The sequence below is a fragment of the Pseudozyma hubeiensis genome (assembly GCF_000403515.1).
Source record: "Pseudozyma hubeiensis SY62 DNA, scaffold: PHS68, whole genome shotgun sequence".
Classification (NCBI taxonomy): Eukaryota; Fungi; Basidiomycota; class Ustilaginomycetes; order Ustilaginales; family Ustilaginaceae; genus Pseudozyma; species Pseudozyma hubeiensis.
The window spans coordinates 139,138-163,762 of NW_012133850.1; the positions used below are offsets into that span (position 1 = coordinate 139,138).

Consider the following 24,625-nt stretch of genomic DNA (forward strand, 5'->3'; position numbering starts at 1 on the left):
ATCCAGTCCGCGCTCGGTCACGCCTCCGCCGTCTCCTCAGCCCACTCCATATTCCAGCCACGACTGACAGCTCAGCATCAACAGTTCCACACCTCGCTCAACATCCTCTCCGTCTGCACCCTGGATCGAGACGGGCGGCCATGGGGATCTTTCTTGACGGCGGCTGATGGTGGAAGCGGATTCATAAAGTCACCGTCGTTCAACTCGTTGGTGGCGTCGGGGATGAGGTTGCACGAGGATCATCCGGTGGAAACGGCGTTGAGGGAGGGAGCGAAGTTTGGTATGACGCGGTTGGTGAAGGGTGATGAGGAGAATGAGGGACCGGCGTTGACGTTGATAGCGGGGGTAGGGGTGATGTTCGAGAATCGGCGGAGGAATAAGTTCTCGGGGTTCGTGAATGAAAGGAATGTGGGGAGTAGGGAGGACAGGACCGTTCAGGTGGAAGTGATGGAGAGCCTAGGCAATTGTCCCAAGTACATCAACACTAGGATGTTGGTTCCCAACCCACAACATCGCCCTGTGATGCTGCACAATTCACTCCACCTCAAGCCAGGAGAACTTCTCCCAAAAGACACGCTGGATCACATAGCTCAAGCGGATACGATCTTCCTAGCCACGCGATACACCTCCCCCACCCAAACCATCTTCAAATCCCACCTCGGCATCAACCACCGCGGCGGCAAACCTGGCTTCCTCCGAATCACCACCGTCGCCGACGGCGAAACGCAACGTCAAGTGGTCTACCTCCCCGACTACTCCGGAAATCGCTTCATGAGTTCGCTCGGCAACATCCACAGTGACGGTGTGGCCGGGATCACGATTCCACTAATGAAGCAGGGGCTGCCGATCGACGTGGTGTACCTCACGGGGGAGGCGAAGGTGTTGCTAGGTGAAGAGTCGAGTAGCATCTTCCCTGGAGTAAGCACTTGTGTCAAGGTAGAGTTGACCGGGTTCATGCATGTGAAGGATGCGATGGCTTTGAAGATGGCGGAATCGTTTGATCCTACTTCCGGAGTGGAGGATTTCAAGACCGGCACGAAGGAGGATGGGGTTGGATGGAGCCCGTACAACCCGCCTATCAGGAGGCTCCGATCGGAACTATCCTCCACGACAGCCAAGAACCAAGCGATCGAAACCAACAACGAAGCGACCATCACAGCCTTCGAACCGCACACCCCGGACCTCGCTACTCTGACATTCCGCCTCTCAACCCCGATCAAGTACTCCGCAGGTCAGCACATCATCCTCGACTGTGCAAGGTTACTCAACTCGGAGGTGAAAGAGTACAAACACATGTCGGTCAAGTACGGTGGTGAACAAGAGCTGAATGATGGTGGATTGAGAACGTGGACGATTAGCTCTGCACCTCAGAAGCAAGAGGAGGAGGAGGTGAAAGTGACGATGCGAAGGGTGGAAGGCGGGTTGATCACGCCGAAGCTATTCGAGGCTGCGCAAGAGGGGCGGGAGAAGGTGGTGTTGCCGGTGTTGGGTGTGGGGGGAGATTTCGTGTTGCCCAGTCAGAGTCAAGGGAAGAAGATGCTGTGGGTAGCGTCGGGTGTGGGGGTGACGCCTTTCTTGTCCTTCCTGCGCTCGCTCATACGGTCGAAGCGTGAGGAGATGGATATCACGTTGGTGCTGGCTGTGCGCAGAGCAGAAGCAGCGGTAATGCTCGGTCTCGTTCTTTCTGCTGCAGCTGCTGCGGGAATTCCGTTGGTCGTCGGAAAGTTTTCGGTTCACGTCTTCTCAGCAGGTTTGACGGAGGATGCTGTCGGCGTGGCGCAGACAGAGGGCGCAGCGTTCGACATTACAGTTGCGATACATGATGTCCGTCTCACGCCGGACCTCTTACTCTCGATATGTGGCGCAGACGCGGAAAAGGCCGAAGCGTGGGTGTGCGGCCCACCTTCGCTCGAAACCTCCGTGATGCAGACGTTGCAGCAGGCTGGTTGGTCAGCGGACAAGGTTCATCGCGAATCGTTTGCTTTTTGACATGTACAGTAAGTAGTCTGCTTTTTTCTGTTCAAGCCATATCATATGCGTTGTGCGAGTGACAGATCCCCGGTCGAGACAGGTTGGTGAACAGGGGTCCAACGCGTGCAAGGTCCGAGTTCATGCATGCTGCGAAAGTAATGTGACCATTGACAGGGAGTGGCATCGACAAAATCCTCTGGCTGACAGCTGACACGTTCCCGCGGGGCGAAGGCGCACAGAAGTTCATCGCAGGAGGCCTTCGCACTTCGGTGACCTCTTGCTCGGGACGCTTCGATCCGGACCCTTGCCAACTGATGGATCGACAGCTTTGACCTGCTTTCCCCCACTTTGACCCATGCCGAATGATTTGCAAGGACCCCTGTGCCTGCCGCTCCCACATTCTGTGCCTCGTCGCAAGAGACCGAGCTCTAGACTTCATCTGTAGTGCCTTGCATCCTAACCGACAGTGCACATTGATGCTGGCAACCTTTGAACGTCGAAAGACAACAAGAGCGGGATCAACTCGGTCCGGCAGAGCCAGGACCGCCTCTTCATGTTGTGGGCACGGTCTGGCGTCGGTCGCTGGTTGGCGGCGAATCTCACACACAGGGGACGGGAAAAGGAAAGCTTCCCGCTACAACCACACACCCTAAGTAGCCCCTGCTTTGGCAAGCAGCCTAATACAAATGCCCTGAATTCGAAATATCGAGACTGAGATGATTCGAATTGATCGAAATACAAAAATCCAGGCCAGGACAGCACCGCCGTTGGTTGCGATCTGCTGGCCAATGTTTGGCTCCTATTTTGGGATTTGGTGGGTTGCGGGCCACACAGGGTAGAAGCGGCGCGATCCGGCCTGCAGCCAGGTTTGGGCGGATCATTTCGAAGCTGCATGCAGAAGCCAATTTGCAGCGAAAATCGTGTCAGGCTGAACGACAGCGCCTCAGCTCGAGGTCTGCCAATCACCTAACTCCTTGGAGCGTCCTTCTGACAGCCAGCCAGCCAGCCGAGCCAAGTCCAGCCCAGCCAGGCCGCTTTCGCTAATGTCCGTCTGTCGTCCGTCACGCCAGGCTGTGTGAGTCGGATTTCCGATTCGAAAATGAGTGATTTGACACGACACAGTTTGCATGCGTTGAGGGTGTGAGTGATACCGAGCGGGCTTGTGTGCTGTGCTGCTGTGTGGTGGGGCGAGTCTGCGCTCTGCCGCTCTGCATTTGTCTCGCAAGCACACAACACAGACACACACACACGCACTCCGCTGTCGATTCGATTTCGATCGATCCTTTTCACCCTTTCCCGACGCTCACCTCGCATTCTAGCTTAGCTCCTTTTCCCATCTTTCGGTCACCATCATCCTCATCCTCGTTGCTTTCCCTCTGCATCATCACACAATCAGAGGGTTCTGCGGCTGAGTCGACCGTCTCTACCTAATCTCGACCCACGTTCAATCCCTTGTCTGCACTCCAGATCACACCTCTCGAATTCGGTGCCGACCTTCTTGGATTATCTCGTCCGTTGGCACACGCACACGCACGCACACGCACGCTTCAGTTATCTGACTTTGTATCGTTCGGACAACACGTTGCTTCCGCACCATCATCACCCGCACCACGAACACCTCTGTCAGCGCATACGAACCTGATCACAATCGTCAGCATTCTCGACGCCAGCTCTGTTCGTCATTGTCATCATCGTCACTGCACAGCATCAGCGCATCCTCGCAGCATCGCATCATTCCGCTCAGTCTGCCTCGCCGTTCCGCTGAATCCGTGGGCTGAGTCGCACAACGCACCCGCTTCCCGCATTCAACAACAACCCAGCTGCCAATCATGGATCTTCGTGTAGGAGGAAAGTACCGCATCGGTAAGAAGATCGGCTCCGGCTCCTTCGGTGACATCTACCTCGGCATCAACATCATCTCTGGTGAAGAAGTCGCCATCAAGCTCGAGTCCATCAAGGCCAAGCACCCTCAGCTCGAGTACGAGGCCAAGGTCTACAAGACTCTGGCTGGTGGTGTCGGTGTTCCCTTCGTACGATGGTACGGTCAGGAGTGCGACTACAACGCCATGGTCATCGACCTTCTCGGCCCTTCCCTCGAGGACCTCTTCAACTTTTGCAACCGCAAGTTCTCGCTCAAGACTGTCTTGCTTCTTGCCGACCAGATGGTATGTTTACATCTCCCTTCTTTGTTCGCAGCGAGTTGTACCCGCCCTGGAGCGAACTGGCATGGTGCATGCCTCCTGTTCCTGTGAGACGCATATGTCCGCAGACAAGCTGACCTTTTTCGCATTGCATCTCCGTATTGTTTCCGCTCTCCAAATCACAGATCTCTCGAATCGAGTACATCCACTCGCGCAACTTCATCCACCGTGACATCAAGCCCGACAACTTCCTCATGGGTATTGGCAAGCGCGGCAACCAGGTCAACGTCATCGACTTTGGTCTCGCCAAGAAGTACCGTGACCCCAAGACCCACCTGCACATCCCCTACAGAGAGAACAAGAACCTTACCGGTACCGCCCGTTACACCTCGATCAACACCCATCTCGGTGTTGAGCAGTCGCGACGAGACGACCTCGAGAGTTTGGGCTACGTGCTCATGTACTTCCTCCGTGGCTCGCTCCCGTGGCAGGGCCTCAAGGCGGCTACCAAGAAGCAAAAGTACGACCGCATCATGGAGAAGAAGATGACCACCCCTACCGAGCTCCTCTGCCGAGGCTTCCCCTCCGAAATGGCCATTTACCTCAACTGCTGCCGATCCCTCCGCTTCGACGACAAGCCCGACTACTCGTACCTTCGCAAGCTCTTCCGCGACCTCTTTGTCCGCGAGGGCTTCCAGTACGACTATGTCTTTGACTGGTCCATCCAGCAGCGCAGCGAAGACGCCAAGGCCGAACCCGTGGTCAAGCAGCAGCAACAGCAGCAGGTCGTCCAGCAGCAGGCCGCTCAGCTGCCCCGTCGCAAGGTGCTGCCTCAGGAAGGTGATGAGGCCGTCAACAACGGCATGGACACCACCCGTGCTGCCTACGGCACCGCCCGACCCGCCGACAAGGCTTACCTGACTTCGCAGAACATGCCTAGCTCCTCCCGCCCTCTCAAGCGCGAGGACCAGCCCGGCTACTACTAAGCGGTTGCAAGCCAATCTGGTCCGGCATTGCCTCCGCACCAGTTCTTCCTCCTGTGCGAAGCGGTTGCAACTGCAGCAAAAGGGTAACAGAATCCGGATAGACGAGGGTGGTCACGGCGGACGAACGGCGACCGGCGGACGCTAGCTAGCTCGTTCCTCCTCTGGGCCCTCCTCCCCTTCGACTTTTCTCGTTCTGTTCACCTTGATCTGTCACGCATCCCCTTCGCACGTCCTTTCTTGGCATCCTCATGGATCTTTACGGCAATTTTTTTTCGGTATAGACGGTCGGGCGACCGCTTGGTTTTGATCATGTTCTTTTCTTCGAGTGGTGTCAAAGCGCTTCCTGGCGTACGCACGCACGCACACTATCTCCTCGCGGATATGCGAGAGGGCTTCGTTGGAAATAAAAGGACAGGTGTCCAAAAACATGATCAATCAACAGTCAGCCAAGCAGCAAGGAGCATCCAAGCCGCATTGCTTCTTCCATCAGCAGTAGCAGCAACAACAGGTGTGGCGGTCTCAAATTAGCCAATCTGCTCCTTGTCAAGGCTCGACGTCTCATTACCATCTTTCATGCCCGTATCAAATCCCGCCAAGGTCGTTTTCTTTTCTTCAAGTTTCGGTTCGTTTTCAAGCAAGTTTCGCTACTCTCTTCCTCTCCACTTCGACGCGCAACGTATACACATCGCGCTAAGCGCTTTGTGCAGCACCCGCCACACGCATTCCACCTCGCTGGTGCGAGCCAAGCCGCGCTTTGCTCGATCAACCTCGTGGCGTGGCTTCCCTCATCGCCTGTCCACGGCACATCGCTCGAAGCGTCAATCCCGCCAACTGTCTACTGTCTTTACTCGTCATGCATTACCCCTCCTCATCCATTCGCCCTTATCATTCCCCCTGCTCACGTGCAATCCTCCCATCTCATCTCGAAGTCGATCAACTCGTCTCGTTTACTCTTCTCTCTCGCGCGCGCGTCAATCCTCACTTCATCTCTTGGGATGCTTGTCATGTTTGTCACGTTTTCATATCTCTCTCGAAATGTTGTTTTCACAAATCGTACTGCGGGTTGGTGTGCGGTTTTGTGCTGAGTTGATGTGAGGGGAGTCTCTCTATGAAAGTCTGTGCTTGGGGTGTTAGAGAGGCTCGAGGGTTATGGGTAAGGGTGTGGTTTTGATGGCGGTAGAGCTGGGCGTTGTGCGACTGTGACGAGAGATTTAGCACACGCACACGGAGAACGAGCATCACGATCGAAGAACGGTCAAGAACGACAATTTTCACATTTGCACTTGTCACGCAGCACGAATGCCAGCTCTGTGAATGGCCCACTCCTTCTCCACCAGGTGCGTGACCTTCTCCAACGTCGACATCAACTTGTTCATGTCGGCGGACCATTCGTTGAGCACGTCCGCATTGCTCTTCCTCTTTTCGAACGTGACCAACCCAGCAGGTCGATCCATCTTGGCAAAAATGGTGCCGGTGGAAACGAGGTCTGCGAGGGAGGATTCGGATTGTTCCGGTGATAGATCCAGCAACTGCGCAAGACGCGCGAGGGTGATGCGTGTGTAGTAGGAGGAGATGACGCGGATGTTGTGTTCGACGACGCGTTTGTGCAGTTGTTCCCATCGATGCGGGCCGTCTTTGACGGGAGTGGTGGAGGAGTTGGAAGGTGTGGCGGAGGCTTTGGAGGAGAAGGTGGGGGAGCTCTTGAGAAGCGGTCCGTAGAGTTCTTCGATGCCGGGCCAACGCATCAACTCAGGCGTGGTGAAACACTTCAACAGATTCCTATGCTCCGGAACCTCCTCCAACCCTTCCTCCGCCTCCACTCTAGCCATCAAATCGCTCTGCTCATTATCGAACTTGGCCAACGCCAAAAACACCACCACGTTCCTCATAGCCTCCTTCCTCTTTCCCTCATCCTCCTTCACCTCCTTGGTATCGTAGATCTCGCGGTAGTACTTGCAGATGTCCAGGAACTTGTCCTCCTTCAGCGCGTACGAGACCATCAGCTCGTAGAATCGCAGCTTGAGGTCCGACTGCTTGGGCGAATCGAAGAACTTGGTGTTGATCTTCTTGCTGACGATGGCCATCTTGGCGAGGTCGTTGCGTTCGTAGTTGAGGCGCATCTGTTCGAGGATGAACTCGACCTTTTCGCGACGGTCCATGCTGCCGAACGTCTCGACGGCGAGGTCTTGCAGTGCGTCGGCTGCTTCGTTCACCTTGTTCTCCGAGTAGAGCATCTTGGAGAGCAGGAGGGTGACTCGGGCGCGTTCGACTTCGACAAAGATCTTGCCTTCGGTGACGGTTCGTAGGAGCTGGACGAGTTTTTTGCGGGTCTTGTCGTCAACTCCGACGTCGCCGATTCGTTTGGCGGCGTCCATGAGCTCCATCACTTTGGCGTTCTGCTTGCCCACTTTCTCCTTCTCCTGCTGCTCCTGATCTTCCTGTCGCTTTCGAGCATCTTTGGCCTCCTTGGACTCCTTCTTGCCCTCGTCCTTCTCCTTCTTGGCCGCCTTGGCCTTCTCCTTCTCCGCCTTTTCGGCGGCGAGATCCTTCATCTCTTCATCTTTGGCTTCCTGCTCCTTCCTCCTCTCCTCATCGGGATCGACGGCGGGGTGCAAGAAGCACATGACCAGCTGCACCATTCGAGTGGTAGCCATCTTGAGCTGACCATGCTTCTTGCTCAAGCTCGTCACGGTGTCGCTCAACAAATCCCAGTTGGTCTGTTGGGGAGATGGACTGTTTCGTACCAGCAGCACGGCGAGAAGCAACAGACGTGTGGTCGAGGTGAGATCGGCGGCATTTCGAGACTTCTTCTCGAGGGCAAAGACTTTCTCGAGTGCGGCGGAGAGTTGGGAGGAGGAGGCGAGGGATTGTGCTTCGGGAATCAGTGTGTCGACTTCGGAGGTGAAGTCGGCCTCCTGTTTCTTTTCGGGTGCCGACATGGTGGAGGCTCTGGCTCGGAGGCAATGCAGGTGGAACGGAGAACGAAGTGCGTGTCAAGGCAGGCTGGCTGTACGTTCAACGCGCAATGATGAAATGAGAAGAACGATGCAGCGGGATGCGAATGATGTGATGATGATGGTGGGAAGTTGTTTGGTGGAAAGTGTTGGTTGAGTGTGCGGCGGCTTGTGCGGTGCCAAAAGTGGAGCAATCGAGGCGGCGTGGCCTTCGATCACAGTCTCCAACGCCCAGCTTTGGCTTCCTCAGCTCAGCGCAGTCCGAACGCGTCTCGAAGCCGAGGTTGACAACCACTGACTAAAATTAGCTAAGCATCCGTCAGCACATGTTCCCAGCATTCTGACGCGTGACGCGTAAATTGACACGGCTACACGCTTCCACGCTGCGCAGTTGCACTTTTCCAGCCGAGTCAAGATCAACATCATCTTTGCTCCACCAACTCTTCCAGCGCCGACACCACTCTCGAGCTCCCCTTTGCCCTGTTAGCGAGCGCATCATTAAACGACGATGGAGCAAATCCTACGTCGAGAGCTCAAGACATGGCAGAAATCATTCAAGGCAAAGCACGGACGCGATCCTACAAAACGTGACATTCTCGCCGACCCCGCCATCGCTGGAACTTACGATACGTGGCAGGCCGTTGGAGGTGATGCAAAGGCCAAATCCAAACCTCGGTCTTCGGGTGCTTCGAGCACCGCCTCCAGCTCGAAGCAGAAACTAGACGAGAATGCCAGAGAGGAGGTCTTCAAGACGCCTTCCAAGAAACGACCGTCCAGCAGACCAGGTGCAAGCTCTACGAGACTGACGGGATCGCCGTCGAAGAACCCGTTCCGAACACCCACGAAGTCTCAGCGAGCAGTAGCGGCATCAGCCGTAACACCAGGGAAAAGCCGGAACCCCTTCGCATCGCCAACCAAACCTCCCTCGCCAGAAGTCAGTCCAGCTCGATCCCTGATCGAAGTCGAAATGACGCCCACAAAACGTTCGCCCCTCCTCGACACATTTTCACGCCGGAACAACTTCACACCGACCAAGCCATCTCTGTCCCACCAACATCAGCAGTATGTCGCATCCTCGCCATCGAAGCTGCGTACGACCCTCGAGGCGTCGATCTCTGCACGAAGGACCCCCACGAAGACCGCCAAATCGCGTGCTGTGGATGGCGATGCAGCACTAAACGCTGCACTGGTAGCCTACACGCCGAGAACCAAGGCGAGGAAGCGGCTGCGTGGCGAGGATGTACCGCCGACACCCGTGGCGACGCGGCGGGTCGTGTCCGCGGGGAATCTGGTAGCGAAGACGGAACCGAGACCGGTGCAGAGGGGATTGGGAGCGTTTGGGTTTGCGAGCGGTCGCAAGGTGAGCGCTCCCAGCTCTGCGGGTGTTTTCAGTCGTGCGCGTAGCGTTGTACAGACGAGGGCGGAGGAGGACGAGGAAGATGTGGACATGCACGACGAATCGCCTGTCAAAGCGGTGCGTCAGCTGCGTCGTGCAGCGTCTGGGTTCAGACCGCTTTTCGCTTCGCCGGGTGGGAATCATGCGCCGCAGGACGTGATCGGTGTTCCCCCTGCCGCTGCTCGAAGGGGCGATGGTCGAAAGGAGGCGGAGGACGATGCGGATGCGGTCATGGATGACGATAGGGTGTCGCCGGTGGGTGGACTATTTGCTACGCAGGTGGCGCAACGTCGACGCGCGCGCGAGTCAGAGTCCCCTGTCAAAGCGGTGGCGGGTACAGATGTCGTCAAGAAGCACAAGATTCGTCCAGCGTTACAGCTCCCCTCGTCGAGCGATGTTGATGACGACGACGTTTCGCTACAGAGGGGTGCATACGCCTCTTCCAGCCCAGCACCCTACCGTCGCAGCACCGGTGCATCTTCTTCACCGCACACCGACCTCACTATCCCCAGCAGCACGGCTCGCCCTTCCTCCGCCGACCACTCGTTCCTCTCGAAGAATCGCAAGTCGAACACAGCGAGCAGCAGTCCCACGCACTCCCATGACCTCCCCCCTCCACCTGCTGCACGGAGCGCAACTGACTCTTGGAGAAAAGTCCACTCGGTCGAGCTATCCGACTCGGAAGATCCTCTTCCGCAACCGGGTCACGTCAAAACCCTCACCATCACACCCTACCAACGCTATGGTACCTATACCGCATCGTCGCCCTTTACAGCGTTTGACGAAGACGACACGTCCTACACACTTCCTCACCCACACCGGGACATCAGTACATCCCCCAGCCTCTCGGACGACTCACCTCCCTCCTTCGCAGGTCTCAAACTTTCCCCTGTCCACCTCCCCCGTCGTCACATCAACCACCACCTGCTCAATTCGATCTTCGACCCAACCACCACTACCAAACACACGTTCAATCCAGAAGCTAGATCCGGTCCACTACAACCTTCCGCTTCAAGCGATGACGAGTCAAACCCCCTTCATCTCAATCACATTTCCAGCAACGATCACTCAGACTCCGACGACGATTGGCATCAAGAGGTCGATCAGGACTTTACCTTTATCGACTCGGAAATCGATCTTCAGGACGTCGCTTAGCATCCTCACAGCACAGCACAGCACAGCACAGCACATGCATCTCAATCGCATTTCGCATCCAGTTCACAGTCTTCAACAGCATTTGAGTAGTGGAAGCGTGAGAGCCTTTCGTGGAACAACATGGATGACGTGACTAAACTGGAGGGACCAGGGGTATTGAGCGTGTGCGACGTGACAAAACAAAACAAGGCATGGTACAAGCTGAACGAGACGAGAGACGAGCTACAACGAAAGAGCAGGTGGACGTAAAACAGATGCGCGTGCAAGGACAAAGAGGGCAACTGTGAGGAACAGAGCGTGCGAGATGAGACTGAGCTAAACCATTGTACCAGCAGGGGGAAAGAATCGCATCGGCGAAAGGATAGAGATGTTCCTTTCATCTCGACCAGTGCACGACGACGGAACGGTCGGTAGGACCGTGGTCCGCCACAATGGGGGAGCCATCGCAATCGACTTCGTGATCGAGTCTAAACGATTGGTATTCGAGCGTTGTGGACGACGAAGCGAACGGTGCTGGTGGTCGGTGGCACGACGATGGATACGTGCTCCAGCGGATGCGATCTGCTCTGGCACCTGTGCCATCAGCAGAGTCGAGCTTGTGCTCGAACCAGGCCCCTGTCAGGGTTCGTGAGGGGGGAGCCACGACATCCGTGCCGCTTAAGGCAGGCAGCTGCAGCGACAACTCTGCGAGCGAGGGCAGCGGACCACCATCCGATGGCAACAGCAAGGGACTCGGCCCTTCTCCGTCGCCCTTTGACGAAGCGCTGGACAGAGGCGATGTCGGTCGTGAGGTCTCGGGTGAGAGCAGATCGTAAAATCCCACATGATCGCCGCAGACTGGGTGAACGGGTGAAATGACCGGAGAGCGCGAGATTGGTGCCATGAGGTCGCCCTCCGACAGAGCAGATACTTCTTGGCCAGAGGCTCCAGCCGTGATCGGAGCGGCTGCCTCTGGCGTTGGTCCAAGCTGCAGTTCACCGTCATCGTCTGCGTCTTCATCCTCGTCCAAATCGCTGTCATTATCGTCAATGAGAGCTGGAAGCTCCTCAGAAGAGCCTCCTGCTAGGTCGATAACAGCAGGGTAAGGGCAGACGTTTGGGTAGCCAACGCAGCAGCTGGCTGCCGATGCTGGACGGGAAGCGGACTCGGCGAATCCAGAGTCGTCGCACGTCTGTGCTGCACTGACGGCGCTGGAGTATGAGTCGCTCAAGACAGCGTCTGGTCTTCCAGATCCAGCAGCCGAGTCCGCGATGGGCACAATGAGGCGCAGAGCAGATGCGAGCGATGGGAGCAGATGTGCAGCAGGCAAGCTCGAATCGAGCTCCTCTAATTGGCCTCCTTCTTCCGCCGGTCTGTCGGTAGTCGTTGGGCGAGTCGAAGTCTCGAGAAGCGCGCTCGCTGAGCTGGAGGTGTCTGAGCCGCTCAGTTCTGAGAGGAGATCTTCGAAGAATTGAGCCTCATCCTCGTCTGCGCCGGAATCGGAAGTGACCAGTGCGTCGACATTACTCGATGCAACGGCGCTATACTCGATTGTTGCCTCGGACAGCTCACGTCGCTCGCGTTCCAGACTGGATAGCATGGCATTGCGCAGTAGCACGTTTCTGCGGAGGCCTTCACCAGCCGAATCGTCGAGACGTAAGCGGCGTCCTGTGCTGGCACTTGATGTCAGAAGGGAGCTCTGGATGTGTTCCGGGACGACCTCGTCGACAAACTCGTCGGCATCCAAATCACGGGGAAGCGGCGTGCGGAAGACCGTCTTGAGGCTGCCGGGTGGGCGGAGCGGGCCCAAAGGGCCGCCATTTGGGATCGATTCGTCAGACATAATTTCAGTGGCTACGTTGGGTATTGATGGAGCGCAAGGATCCGGAGCGTCGTGGCTGGTCGTGCTTGCTTGCAGAAAGCGTGGAAGAGATACCATATTGAATTGGACCTGGCTGAGTCGATCGGCGATCAACGCGGCGTTGAAGAAATCAGGGTTTCGATGCCGGTGATCAGGGGGAAAAGAGGGGCCAAAAAGTGCTGAGCAACAGCTAGGGAAAGAGGATTTGCTGCAAAGTGATCTTAGAGGGCGGGCGGCGATTGAAAGGACAAGGCCGTTGTTTGTCGGAAATTAGACTCCCGGAAGGTGGAGAAGCTGACCGGCGTCCATGATGGGGAAGCGGGTTGCGTCAAGGCTGAAGCAGCAGCAAAAGCTATGCCAGGATTAGGGTTGGGTGGGAAGCGGGCTGTGTGACAGCTGCAGTCGTCATGCAGATAGATGAAACGGAGAGGCGGCGTGTGAAGCAGCGCAAACAGTAAGTGTCGCGGGTTTCAGGCAGTCATGATGCGCGCGGTGGCGATTGTGACTTAGATGCTCTCGAGATGGCGATCGGTGGTGGGGTTTAGAGATGCTGATGGTGTTGAGGATGGTTGCGTCAGGTGCGAGGCGAATGTATGGCAAGGGGGGTCGATCGAGGAGGTGAGGCAGGGGTCGAGGAGGCTGAGGCTGAGCCAAGGCCGAGTCAAGATAACATTATGTACTCGAGTCGCCATTCAGGGTCCAGCTGATCAAGCCCATTATTTTTTTTGTTTTGCGATAAAGCCAGGTTATGCACGCACGCCTGCAGAGAATCGCAGCCTGTGACTCTGGACACGGCCAATTGACGCTAAACCCCAATCCGAGTCAGCAGATCGCAGTCACACGAACCATCACACCACACAACGCGAGTCTTACGCGGATCGGTGGGCTGTCGTGATCTGCTAAATTATTGCCTTTGGGAGACCCGGGTCAAAAGGCGCGTGCTGTGGATAGTCAACTTGACCTTCACGATGACTCGTCGATGATCCGTGTCGAGCCATGACCTGCGACCCTTTTCTGACTCATCTGCTCGTCGAGGCACGACTTTAGAGCACTGCCGGAGCACTTGACCCTCCAGCACGCTCTCATGCAGCGGGCTGACACAGTTCCTTGGCGGACCCACAGACGAATGAGCTCGCGGTTCTGGTCTCATATTGCGTGGGCCACCGCCCTGTGGGATGGGTCCTCATAGCCAGCGAAGCAATGCTTGAATTCGTCTCACTTTGGATCGGTCAAATGAACGCAAGCGCCATCGACGCCAAACACAGCCGTATGACGCGAGAGTGTGTGAAAAGGAAAAAGTGTGTGTGCGGTCTATGTCGGAGCCATTCGATAGTCTTGATAGCGTGAGCCCGTGCTCCTCCGATCGACTCGCCAGACTCCAGCGCAAAGATGCGAGGCGCACTACTCGCATGATAGCAGAAGCACGGCGTATCGGCCCAAAGATCGAGAGCCAGAGCCTAGCTCACTCGGTATCAGCCGACTTGGCGCGACAGAGACGCCTCATCCGATGGCGCGCTTGCGTCACACGCGCTCCACGGCTGATTTCTCGACCCCGCAAATCTCGCATCGTAGATTGCGGTAGCGCTCGATTGTCGCGCTCTCTCACTCTCCCTCGCATCGTTTCACACGCCTCGCTGCTGATCATTGTCCGATAGCCGCGAGCCCTAAAGAGGCCATGCTCGCTACCATCGCTGACGTGAACTCCCGCTCGATACATGACCTCGCTTACAGCGTCGATGCTCGTTTGATCCGCAATTCGACGCATGTCGCTATTTTGGTCACTGCTGTTGCCAACTGAATGGCTGTCAATATTGCCGTCGGCAGCTCTGGAATCTGTATGCCGATTCGCCTTGATCACGGCGCACCATTGCGGAACAAAGTCACGAGCTGACCCTAACGACCGGCATGACACTCGGTTGCGGTTACTACAGTGCTCGAACACAGTTTCCTTTGGGTTGGCCCCATCCTCTTTTTCAAAGTTGAAAGATAAAGACGGTGAGTAATGGTGGAGAAAATCGTGGCCAAGAAAGGCGACAGCCAAAGCTCCCCCAACTTCTTTGTCACGCCAAGAAAAACAGGTCTAACACACGTAGCTCATTCCGTCTCGCAGGCTTGTTGCTCAAATTTTGGGAGCTTCATGCAGGGTTCAGTGCACTGCAGCGATTTAAGAGTGACATGCAGTGCAGACTCCAAGGTGCCGTGCCGAGCCGGAGTTGAAACGACTTTGCGAGACCAGAGATCTGGACCAGCGCACAACGGAGAAGGCCGACAGCTAATGTTACAGTAACGTCGAAAGACTGGGAGCGGAGCAGGGCTGCAAAGGTGGTCGAACAGAGAGAATGTGTCCCGAAGGCCGTAAGTTACAGGGAGATAAGAAATGCAGGCCAGACGAGAGACGTTCCTGCTTTTCACGTAGGTCGCTTGGACCCGCGACGCCCTCGTCGCATGGCCCCGCCGCTGTCTTGAGCTGCATGAAATGCCAGCGCAACGACTCTCGCCTTCCTTGCGACCTTCCCTATGAGGGTCAAGGACGACACTGCACCAAAGATCCCCGCATTTAAGACTGCGCGAGATGTGCGGCCTTCGATAAGAAGGAGCCTGACGAGAGGAAGCAATCGTAGAAGAACAAGGTGCAGCAAACTCCGCTCACTGCAAAAATTGGAAAGGTCTCGGTCCCGCCCTAACGAAAGGGAAGCAGAGCAGCATTCTGTAGCGCTGCCTTGCCTGGCTACGGTACCGCGGGGCTTGGCATTTTCCAGTTTTCGTACTCCTACCTGCTGGTCTTGCTTCTCCGCCCCTTGGTGTGAGAAGAAACGGCTTCGGGCAGACTCGGTCGTTGACCACTACCATCCCTCCCTCCGTTGCGTGGACAGGGATCGAAATGCTCGAACAAGGCATCGCCGCATGACAGAGTTTGAGTTCGTCATCCAGCATTTGTGCATTCGGACAAAGTGGAGGAGAAATCCGAATCGAGGATCTCATGACAGTCACCTAGCGAGAGGAAGTTCGAAGGTGTGTCGTCGAGCAAAGCGCAACGACCGTGATTCGTTCGACCCGTGCTTCGAGTTTTCCGATCAGTTTCAAGGGGCGGATTAGAACGGGCCGACTTCGGTGCCTCGCTGGTCTCGCACCGAAAGAATAGCCGGGCCGTCCAATCAGTCTTGCTCGCTCGGTCCGTTGACAACCACCATAACCCTTGAGTCTGCTGATAGCAACTCCAAGCGCTAGCTCGCGCAAATTTACTTAGCAGTTTATCTTTTTACTTTTATTTTTTCGATGTGAAGCTCTTCCTGCGCATTGACGGCTCGCTCGCCAGCCTGTCAGCCATGCAGGTGTGCAGCCGCGTGACTGCAGAGCCAGCTCGCTGGACCCTGTCAGTCTCTGCGCCTTCCTGTTCTGCGCGAACAGAGATGCCTGCCTGCCTGCCTGCCTGGGTGACTGCCTGTACGCCTGCCCACCTACCCGACCGACTATCTCACTATCTGTTCTGACACTTGGCGGACTGCTCCTGCTGCTCGACGACAGGAAGCTCTCGAGCGAGAACCCCTTCTCCCACCTTCTCTCTCGGTCAAAGCTTTGTTCTCGACCACATTGTACAGCTGCCTCCGCTCAACGCAGCACCACTTTAGCGAGCCTGGTATCATCAGGAGCACCGGTTGCGCCCATTGCTCTACTCGACGAGTCTCTCGGCTCATCTCTGTTCGGATACCCCGATAAGTAGCCCGAGAAAGGCGCCCCAAGACTCTTTCGAGATCAGGCTCATATCTGGCAAATCAACATGGAGGCATCAAGCGGAGCCACAGACAAGGGCAAGCAGAGGGCGCGAGCGCCCCAGGACCAGTCTCTGCTCTCTTCAGACGAAGCGAGCTCCTCTCGCACGCCACAACCCGTGGCCATTCCCATCAGGAACACACACGGCGATGACTCGGATGCCTTGACCAACAGTGCTGGTCGCCGACGCCCATCCCATGCGAGGGCAAAGTCTTCGCTAGGTTCCGCCAACATTTTCGATTTCTTCGGACCAAGCTCTCTCGCGTCCAACAGCACTGCTGCTACTAGTTTCCACTTCGGCTCGCCCGGCGGCAGCCCCAAGCAGGCTGCAGCGCCAGATTCTGTCGATCCCGATAATAGCAGCGACGAGGTACAGCGTAGCTCGCTGGAGCGCACGATTGATGCTGTGGAACCTCGAGCAGGGTTGGGACAGTCAGAATCGTGCTGCGTCCAGCAGCTCGGTCTATCCGAGGCTGTGACCACAAGCCGAATTGAGATGGGCGAGACAAGACTCGGCGATGCCGCTGCCCCCATGCCTCCGCTGTATCCAGAGGAGACGCTACCACACTACGAAGAGGCGCCCGAGTACACGCCGCCTCTCTCGCATCCTGCTGCCAGTGGCTCTCGCTCCAAGACGTCAGCGTTCCGAGCCGCCGCAGCCAGCCGCTTCCTGTCGAGTCGCATCGCCAAAAAGCTCAACCTGCCTCCGGCTCTGCAGAGTCGTCTTCAAGGGACCCAGACGCCAACTCCCTTATCGGTCTCGCCAGCACAGTCACCTCATCTGTCGGCGGGACCTTCCACTGGCAGGACTCACTTTGCGAGGAGCGACAGCGCACCGAATCTGACTCAAATTACGCACACACAAGCTCGTAGGCGTTTCGAGGTGCGCAACTACGCCGCCACTGTATACATGGACGGCGCCAGGATGGGTCCTTCGCCGCGTCCGACCCGGGTCGCATCTCCAAGACCCTCTACCGCCGGTGCCGATTCGGTCATGTCCCGCTCGAGAGCAGCACCTGTCGTTCGACCCTCGACCAGCAACGGTGTGGCGCGCAGCGAACCAAGGCGGCCAGGCGCTTCGCCTCTGCTGCATATGGGCACCTCCTCCGTCAGCTCCTCCAGGAGGAACAGTGGTGAGTCGCGCCCAGCAAGTCGCGCAACCACCAGATCGGCTCCCAACGGCGGTCTCTTCACCTGCGGATACAATGCTACGCGAAGCGGCACCGCAACTCCGACACGCCCAAGTCTGTTGAGCAAAGGTAGAAGCCGCAACGTCAGCTTGCGGAGTCTGGGCGATCTTTTGTTGCTCCATCGCGATCGCCATCGCGACGACGTCCCCTCGGACGACAGCTCCGTTTGTCACCACCAGCAGCAACTTGAGGCTTCTGGACCGTCAAGCGCCATCTCCCGCGAAGTGGTCTCGCCCGTCTCGCAGGAATTGCTCATTTCTGCACGAGTACGTCCCAACCCGAATCTTCGTCCCACGCTCATGAGCCCCACCCACAGCAGCCCGCAGGCCGGCATCGATGCAGCTGAGTCTGGCAATCCAGTGCTGATTTTGCCGCATCAAAGCAGCCAAAGGAGATCCGACCCGCTGCAGAAGCTCCCGCGAGAGATTGTCCTGACCATCTTCAGAAGCCTGGTCGATCTCCACGTCCAAGAGCACGAGATGGCGGTCCGGAATGGGAGCTGGCGTGGCAAAAGGTCGAGCGAGACGCGATGGGTTGGGACGGAAGCAGCTGTGCGCGAGCTCGCTCGTCTCAGTCGTGTCTCGCGAGCGTGGCAGAGTTTTGTACTCGACGGCCAGCTATGGCAGAACCTCGAATTCTCGAAACATCCTGAAATGACCGAGCAGGCGATGGTCAATATCGCCAAAGCCGTAGGTCCCTTTGTGCGACGCTTGGACTTGCAAGGTCTCACCAGTTTGCGATCTGGCGTTCTGCTTGCCCTCGCCAAAGCGCTGCGCCCCGAATCGTCCAGCGAACGGCAGCTGTCCTCATCGGCATGTGGGCCGTTCGCCACCCGGCAACTCGAAGTGCTCAATCTCCAAGGCTGTCGCCACATCTCGACGAGTGCACTCAACACTGTCCTCTCGCAATCGCCCAGCTTGAGACATTGCAAGCTCGCTAGTCTTCCATGCGTCGACAACACAACGTTGTGCGTTTTAGCTGCCACCGCCATCAACCTCGAAACCCTCGACATAAGTCGTTGCCGCAGCATCGATGGCGAAGGTATCCGTGCAATCTTTGCCATCCAAGAGAGCGACACCAATCTCTCTGCTGTCTCCAAGGAGCGCAATGTCGGCTCTCGCTTCCGCGAGCTGCGTGCTGCCGGTGTGAAGGGATTCGACCGCGACACGCTCAGTCAGCTTGGCAGGCACTGGCCGAATCTCGAGGTGCTCGACCTGAGCTATTGTAGCGATGTCACCAACGGCGCTATTGCAGCTCTGGTCAGTAGTGATGGCGATGTGGTCAGCGAAAAGGGGCACTTTGTCCATCTGACCCCACGTCAAGCAGGTAGTCAGCACGACGACGAGGTCATCAGGCGAAAATTTCCTTATCTCAGGAAGCTGAACCTTTCGTCATGCCGAGCCTTGACCGACCGTGCCTGTATGTCTCTTGCGCATGCTGTGCCAGCCCTCAAGGTGCTTGAGATGGCAAACATTGGCCCTGCGCTCAAAGACGCAGGTTTGGTGAAGCTGTTGGCCACCACGCCGCAGCTTCAGAAGCTGGATCTGGAGCGAGCCACGCAAATCACCGACGCAGTCCTTTCAGTCCTGACGCCGCCCGAATCGCACTCCGAGGCGTATGGGCTTGCCGTCCCGGATTCGGACATGCTCATGAACGGGACGAGGCCGCGAGGCTCGCTGCTCGACATGGCTCGAAGATCCGCCAGTAGGAGGAGACAGACGAATCGATCGGCGTCGACTACTGCAGCTCAGGAGGAAGCACCGCCGACGTACGACGCGGATGCAGTGGCGGCTCTGATCCCGGCGACGGGCACGCATCTCACGCACTTGGTGCTCTCGTCCGCCAACCGTGTGTCGGCTGAAGCGATGCTGTTGCTGATCAACCGATGTCCCTTTTTGGTTCATCTCGAAGTGGATGATACGCATGCTGGTAACGAGGTGGCCCTGCAGTTCGTTCAGCTTGCACGATATCGCAAGGTGCGAAATGCGTACCTGAGTCTCATCGACTGTAGGTCGTTCTCTCGAGATGCGTATTCTCAGCTCAATTATGGTGATGCGGCCGACGGTGGTGTCAGGCCGAGGAGCGGATCGCGTGGTTACGCTTTTCGTCACTTTAGCTACGATGATGTAGAGCCGTCTACTGCGGTCGCTACCGTGAACGCAGTCGCCGTGGGAGTCCATGAAGGGCAGGCCATGCTAGCGGTATCAGCGACGAACGGCGGGTCCTCCATGGATGGGCGCGAGGGTGAACGCGACCGAGGCCACGATGAGTGCAACGATCTCCGGCCAGTAGTCAAAAGCTTTTGGGGCTGGCAGCTGGTGGACGCGAGGAGCAAGCAGAAGCGCAAAGCCGAGCAACGTGCTGCAGCCCACCGACGACAAGGAGGCCGCGGCAAAGTCAGCAGCGTCGTCGCCATGGCGTTTGGTTTGCCCTCGGCTGCCATCGCCAACGCCGACGCTGCGACATCTGCCGCTGCAATGCACGCGAGAACTCAGAGGGGCGCGAATGCACCAAGATGGTCACGCATGCTGCTCGGACCTGAAGCAGCACGAGACGATGAGGGGAGGAGCATGAGCGATGATGATGACGATGAGGATGCTCGTGGATGTACCGTAATGTAGGCTCGTTGCAATAGTTCAGTTACGTCGAAAGAATCAGTAGCAGTCCTGAGGCCTTCTGGCGTTGTGCGAAGAAAGCCGACAGCGCAAAAGGCCAGATAACGGGCCAATCTGTGTTCGTGTATTGCAAGTATATATGTGCCTGATACCTTTTCGTCGACATCTGCGGCCACAGGAAGTTGAAAACACCGCATCCCGTCCGATCTGCGAAGTTAAGCAACTTACCGCCTAGTCAGTACTGCGGTGGGGGACCACGCGGGAATCCTAGGTGCTGCAGTTCTTTTTTTCTTTCTTTTTGAGAGTGTGTCATGTGGAGTTGCGATTTTGGACAAGTCCGTGGAGCGCGCATAGATGAAAACGGTATTTGTCATGTTTGAGGTGGTCCGAGCATACCGGCCGCAGTCAGCGTTGGTACTAGCTGCCGGAGTGAGAGGAAGAGATGTCGTGTGTGTGCCACCATCATCATCGACATTGATCTGCAGTCTACATGGCACTACCCGCTCTGCTCAGAACAACCCTATTGCGTCCCATCCACGTCGCAACTTCACTCCAACGATCTTACTTCTCCACGACCTCTCAGCTCAAGATGAAGATCCACCCGGTGCCCGTTCGAGACGACAACTACGCGTACATCCTGCAATCGTCGGTGGATGGTTCGGCCGTATTCGTCGACCCGTACGATGTGGATGCGGTGTCTAGCGCAGCGACCAAGCTCGGTATCTCGAAGGACAAGGTGGTGGGTCTTTTGACCACGCACCATCATCACGATCATTCCGGTGGAAACGATGCTTTCTCCAAATCCTTCCCAGGCAAACCTGTCTTCGGGGGTAGCGATCAGATCCCTGCCCTGACGGAGAAAGTCGCTGATGGGGACAGCGTAAACAATCTTCTCCAAGGAGTGGACATCAAATGTCTATCCACCCCGTGTCACACCCAGGATCACATCTGCTACCACGTCGTCGACTCCTCCACCGGCAAGCAGGGCGTCTTCACCGGCGATACGCTCTTCATCAGCGGATGCGGGCGATTCTTCGAAGGCACCCCTACCGAAATGCTTTCCGCTATGGACAAACTCTCCTCCCTCCCCGCAGATACACTCGTCTACTGCGGTCACGAATACACCCAATCCAACGTCGCTTTCAGCGCTGCCATCCTACCCCCCTCCGAACCTGCCATCAGTCAACTCGTCAAAGATCTCCAAGACAAGAAGAACGGCGGCGTAACCACCGGTATCTACACCATCGAGGACGAGAAGAAACACAACCCGTTCATGAGATGCCGAGATCAGGTGGTCAAGGATAAGCTGGTAGAGCTCGGCGCAGCAGGTGCAGGTGGGAAGGTCGAGAGCGAGGTAGAGGTGATGAGGTTGCTGCGCGAGCTGAAGAACGGTGGTCAGGTCAAGGCGAACATTTGAAATCGGGTCGTGTTGTTCGGGAATTCATAGCAGGCTTCCGTTTCGGTCGAAACAATCACAGTGTGTGGTGGTGTGAGCTCTAGAGACTGCGTACAAGCGAAAGTGACATAAGAGAGTGGAAGACGTGCAGTCACGAAAGCGGAAGGTCCGACAAGCCGACCAGACGATACACGCGAAAGTTTCGGCGCAGAAAGAGCGGCGATCGCGTCCTTCTGCAATCACCAGCTCCCGCCAGTGTGTGCAGCGCAGACGATATCGCGCCGAGATCAGATCCTGCAACAGGCGTTGCAGGCAGCTCGAGAGTCATTACCCCGTCAAGACCAGGTTCGGACTTGACCTGGACAGGGTCCGACGAACACAGCAAAGCAGGAACCAGCTTGGTTCGCTGAGCCGATGGAGACTCTGGCTCTATCTTGACCCGCATTCCCTCGTCAACGTTGACAGCAGCCACACTAGCCGGCTCTGGCGACTCGAGCTTCAATGCTGCTGCAAACGACACTCTCCTGTTCCGCTGCGGTGCCGCGGCTGCAGCACTGCCACCCGCATCGTTCCCAGAGCTACGAGCATGCGCCGCTCGAGCCCAGACGCTCCACATTCTCCGCACATCCAATGCTGTTGGCCGTACAGACTTGAGCATGTACTTTGCCAGCTTAGCAGCCCGATGTTTCCGGTCCAGGTACTCGCGTTTTCTCCTGTTCCACTTGATCCCCTCCGCCTTTCTGCTCGTTCTCGCTAGATACCGAACCAGGTTTGAAACGCAGATGCGTGCCGACGCGACTCGCTTGGCGGCGTGTAGCTCCTTGCGCAGGGCAACGTAGTCCCTTCGCTTGTCTCGAGGAAACAAGCCGGCAGGATCTGACTGTGATTGCGACTGTACCTGCGATGCTGATCCACTGTCGCATGTAGCTGGAGTGTCCTGAGGGATCCTTGCTTCCACTGGAGCGGCGATCGAGGCGCTCCATCGAGCCCATTCGATTCGTTCTGCTGCGGAGCGCTCGGCGCGATAAGGTAAACTGGTTCGCTGGTCTGTTTGCGCGATCGCAATGCGCGCGAGCCAACGCAGCTTCCGCGCCGAGTGGATGAACAAAGTGTGCGTCTCCTTATTGTATGGACAGCCCCGGTCTGCTGGCAGCCGCAGACATGCCTCGAAGGAAGGTACAGGCATATCGACATGGGGAGCCCCTGCGTCCACTGTCTCTGCCTTAATATGTCCCGGGCCAACCATCGCACTCCCCTCGGGCGTAGCGTCTTGCGGGCTGAGCTCACGAATGCGTGGAGGTCGACCTCGTTTCCTAGGGATCAGCATACCGTTCTCGTCGAGCAGCTCCTTCTTTTGCTTTCGCTTCTGCTTCTTGAGCGCTTTCTGTCTGACCATCTCCCAATGTGCAGGTTCGCGAAATCCATTTCTGATGTGCGCCTTACTGTCGAGCTGCGCTATTGCTCCTCTGTCCCGCATCTTCGCAGCGGCATCTTTCCTGGGCGACGATGCAGGCAACCGGCGACGGGAGCTTGACAGTGCGGTGTCGAGATGTAGCTGGTCATGCTGGTCGTGAAAGGTTGCGGTCGACGCGCCGCGCTGCGATTCTTGCTGTTGCGATCGCGACCAACCATTGGAAGGCGGAGCGCTGACTGCCGATGGAAGAGCATGAGGTGGTGATGCAAAGAATTGCGGCTGTGAGAAGGTGACAGAGGCGCTGAAGCCCGGATAGGCTATACCAGGCATCGGTCCGGTTGACATGATTGGCTGTGTCCATGCTATGGCTTGCCCAGGTACATGCGCCATGCTGTGTGCGGGCGCCATGAGCGAGCTAGACACCTGGTAAGATGGCTGGCTGGCGGGGTATGGATAGTATGCAACTGGGCCTTGGTACGACATGCTGCCAGGTTGCGCCTGTGCAGGGCCCAGAGGAGGCGCGACTCGTTCTGCACTTCCGGCATGTCGATCCTCTGTCTCGGGGTGAGAGTAAGCGCGCCTTTTCCCCTTGGAGCTCGAGGCCGTCTTGTGGAGTGCCAAAGCATCCAGCGGGGATTGAACAACCTTTGGTCGCGTTTGTTCTTGGCGTTGCGGCGGCAGATCCTGGGAGGGTCGTCGGTCTCTGGCTTGCGATCGAGCCTTGTTGATTGAGGTCTGACGTGCTAAGGAGAGTAGGCTTGCATCGATGTTACGCGGCGGCTTCGACTCGGTTCGGGACGTCGAGGACGCTGGTGGCCCTGGTCGCAAGCCATTGTCGACCGCATGCAAGTCCTTGGAGGAGCCAGCTTGGGACTCTGAGCTGTCTCCGCTGCGTCTGGCCGCATTTGACGTCTCGGTCTCTGTGGGCGTAGACCTTGCAAATAGGCGCTGGTAAGCCCGCTCGAACTCGAGGTCGACATCCCTAGCGCTCATTGTAGTGGTTTCGTCGCTTGGCTGGTTGGTGCCATGGCTCGAATTCTGCCAGGACTGGCGGCTTGAACCAATACTGCCAAATCGACGTCCGTCTTTTGGACGATGGTGTTCGGGGTGAGGCTTTCAAGAGGCGGATGTCGACCGAATGTGGTGTTGCTTGAAAGCGTCAAGCCAAATTTCTCAAAAGTCACACAATTCAGTCGACACTCCACTTGCTGCCTACCAACGCGCACGAGACCCTTTTCGGGATTCAGCACATTGCATCGCGACGCGTACACACCCAGCTGCCGGCACTCCAAGCATGGATGGCATGTAGGTCTACACAGAATTCAGATATCGCTGAACCAGTCCAATGCTCAGCTACAACTACGCTCGCCAGAAATCACAACAGACTAACAGAAACAATTTTGGAGACATGTATGAGATTTGCTGCGGACTCTTTGTGAGCCTTCTGATGCTGCGATATGGTGTGGCTGATTCTCTTTTCGAGAAGCAGACTAGACAAGTGGGATGCGGAGACAAGAGTGCGGGTTACAAACTCGTCCTGGTCGCCGATGCAGATACAATCGGTCGACCTTTTCGATCGTGAAAGGCTCTCATCTGGTGAAGAATCGAGCTGGCGGAAAAGTAGGGGGAAGATGAGGATATGAGAAAGAGAGGGGGGACGGAAACGTCGACGAGATGCGCTACAGCTTCACGGATCAGGAGCCGCTGCAACACATCGCATCCACGGTTTGGACGGACGCAACTCCATCCAGACAGCTTGATGCCGCTGGTCCACGACTATCGACCGCCGCAATATA

The 24,625-nt window shown here is 56.8% G+C and overlaps 10 protein-coding genes and 1 non-coding gene across 11 annotated transcripts; 7 read left to right on the top strand and 4 right to left on the bottom strand.

Moving 5' to 3' along the window:
• Positions 1–282: 282 nt before the first annotated feature.
• PHSY_006925 (oxidoreductase FAD-binding protein) lies at positions 283–1,989 on the top strand (the record flags this gene model as incomplete). Its single annotated transcript, XM_012337521.1, has 1 exon — positions 283–1,989. The coding sequence occupies one exon, from the start codon at positions 283–285 to the stop codon at positions 1,987–1,989; it is 1,707 nt and encodes a 568-aa protein (XP_012192911.1).
• A 31-nt stretch (positions 1,990–2,020) lies between these two features.
• Positions 2,021–3,356, bottom strand: PHSY_006926 (hypothetical protein; the record flags this gene model as incomplete). The annotated part of the gene is made up of 2 exons (XM_012337522.1): positions 2,021–2,569; positions 3,279–3,356. The coding sequence occupies 2 exons, from the start codon at positions 3,354–3,356 to the stop codon at positions 2,021–2,023; spliced, it is 627 nt and encodes a 208-aa protein (XP_012192912.1).
• A 444-nt stretch (positions 3,357–3,800) lies between these two features.
• On the top strand, positions 3,801–5,098 carry PHSY_006927 (likely protein kinase; the record flags this gene model as incomplete). Its single annotated transcript, XM_012337523.1, has 2 exons — positions 3,801–4,136; positions 4,298–5,098. 2 exons carry the CDS (start codon positions 3,801–3,803, stop codon positions 5,096–5,098), a joined length of 1,137 nt encoding a protein of 378 aa, XP_012192913.1.
• A 1,286-nt stretch (positions 5,099–6,384) lies between these two features.
• On the bottom strand, positions 6,385–8,037 carry PHSY_006928 (likely 26S proteasome regulatory particle subunit Rpn5p fragment; the record flags this gene model as incomplete). The annotated part of the gene is made up of 1 exon (XM_012337524.1): positions 6,385–8,037. The coding sequence occupies one exon, from the start codon at positions 8,035–8,037 to the stop codon at positions 6,385–6,387; it is 1,653 nt and encodes a 550-aa protein (XP_012192914.1).
• Positions 8,038–8,560: 523 nt separating this feature from the next.
• On the top strand, positions 8,561–10,603 carry PHSY_006929 (hypothetical protein; the record flags this gene model as incomplete). Its single annotated transcript, XM_012337525.1, has 1 exon — positions 8,561–10,603. One exon carries the CDS (start codon positions 8,561–8,563, stop codon positions 10,601–10,603), a length of 2,043 nt encoding a protein of 680 aa, XP_012192915.1.
• A 376-nt stretch (positions 10,604–10,979) lies between these two features.
• On the bottom strand, positions 10,980–15,425 carry PHSY_006930 (blue copper oxidase cueO precursor; the record flags this gene model as incomplete). The annotated part of the gene is made up of 3 exons (XM_012337526.1): positions 10,980–12,633; positions 13,910–14,336; positions 15,218–15,425. 3 exons carry the CDS (start codon positions 15,423–15,425, stop codon positions 10,980–10,982), a joined length of 2,289 nt encoding a protein of 762 aa, XP_012192916.1.
• A 796-nt stretch (positions 15,426–16,221) lies between these two features.
• Positions 16,222–20,025, top strand: PHSY_006931 (SCF E3 ubiquitin ligase complex F-box protein; the record flags this gene model as incomplete). The annotated part of the gene is made up of 1 exon (XM_012337527.1): positions 16,222–20,025. The coding sequence occupies one exon, from the start codon at positions 16,222–16,224 to the stop codon at positions 20,023–20,025; it is 3,804 nt and encodes a 1,267-aa protein (XP_012192917.1).
• Positions 20,026–20,187: 162 nt separating this feature from the next.
• Positions 20,188–20,302, top strand: PHSY_007546. The gene has a single exon (XR_001099845.1). It is a non-coding gene; the product is annotated as a 5S ribosomal RNA (ribosomal RNA).
• Positions 20,303–20,608: 306 nt separating this feature from the next.
• Positions 20,609–21,436, top strand: PHSY_006932 (metallo-beta-lactamase domain protein; the record flags this gene model as incomplete). The annotated part of the gene is made up of 1 exon (XM_012337528.1): positions 20,609–21,436. The coding sequence occupies one exon, from the start codon at positions 20,609–20,611 to the stop codon at positions 21,434–21,436; it is 828 nt and encodes a 275-aa protein (XP_012192918.1).
• Positions 21,437–21,566: 130 nt separating this feature from the next.
• On the bottom strand, positions 21,567–23,822 carry PHSY_006933 (hypothetical protein; the record flags this gene model as incomplete). Its single annotated transcript, XM_012337529.1, has 1 exon — positions 21,567–23,822. One exon carries the CDS (start codon positions 23,820–23,822, stop codon positions 21,567–21,569), a length of 2,256 nt encoding a protein of 751 aa, XP_012192919.1.
• Positions 23,823–24,174: 352 nt separating this feature from the next.
• On the top strand, positions 24,175–24,411 carry PHSY_006934 (phenol monooxygenase, putative; the record flags this gene model as incomplete). The annotated part of the gene is made up of 1 exon (XM_012337530.1): positions 24,175–24,411. The coding sequence occupies one exon, from the start codon at positions 24,175–24,177 to the stop codon at positions 24,409–24,411; it is 237 nt and encodes a 78-aa protein (XP_012192920.1).
• Positions 24,412–24,625: the final 214 nt, after the last annotated feature.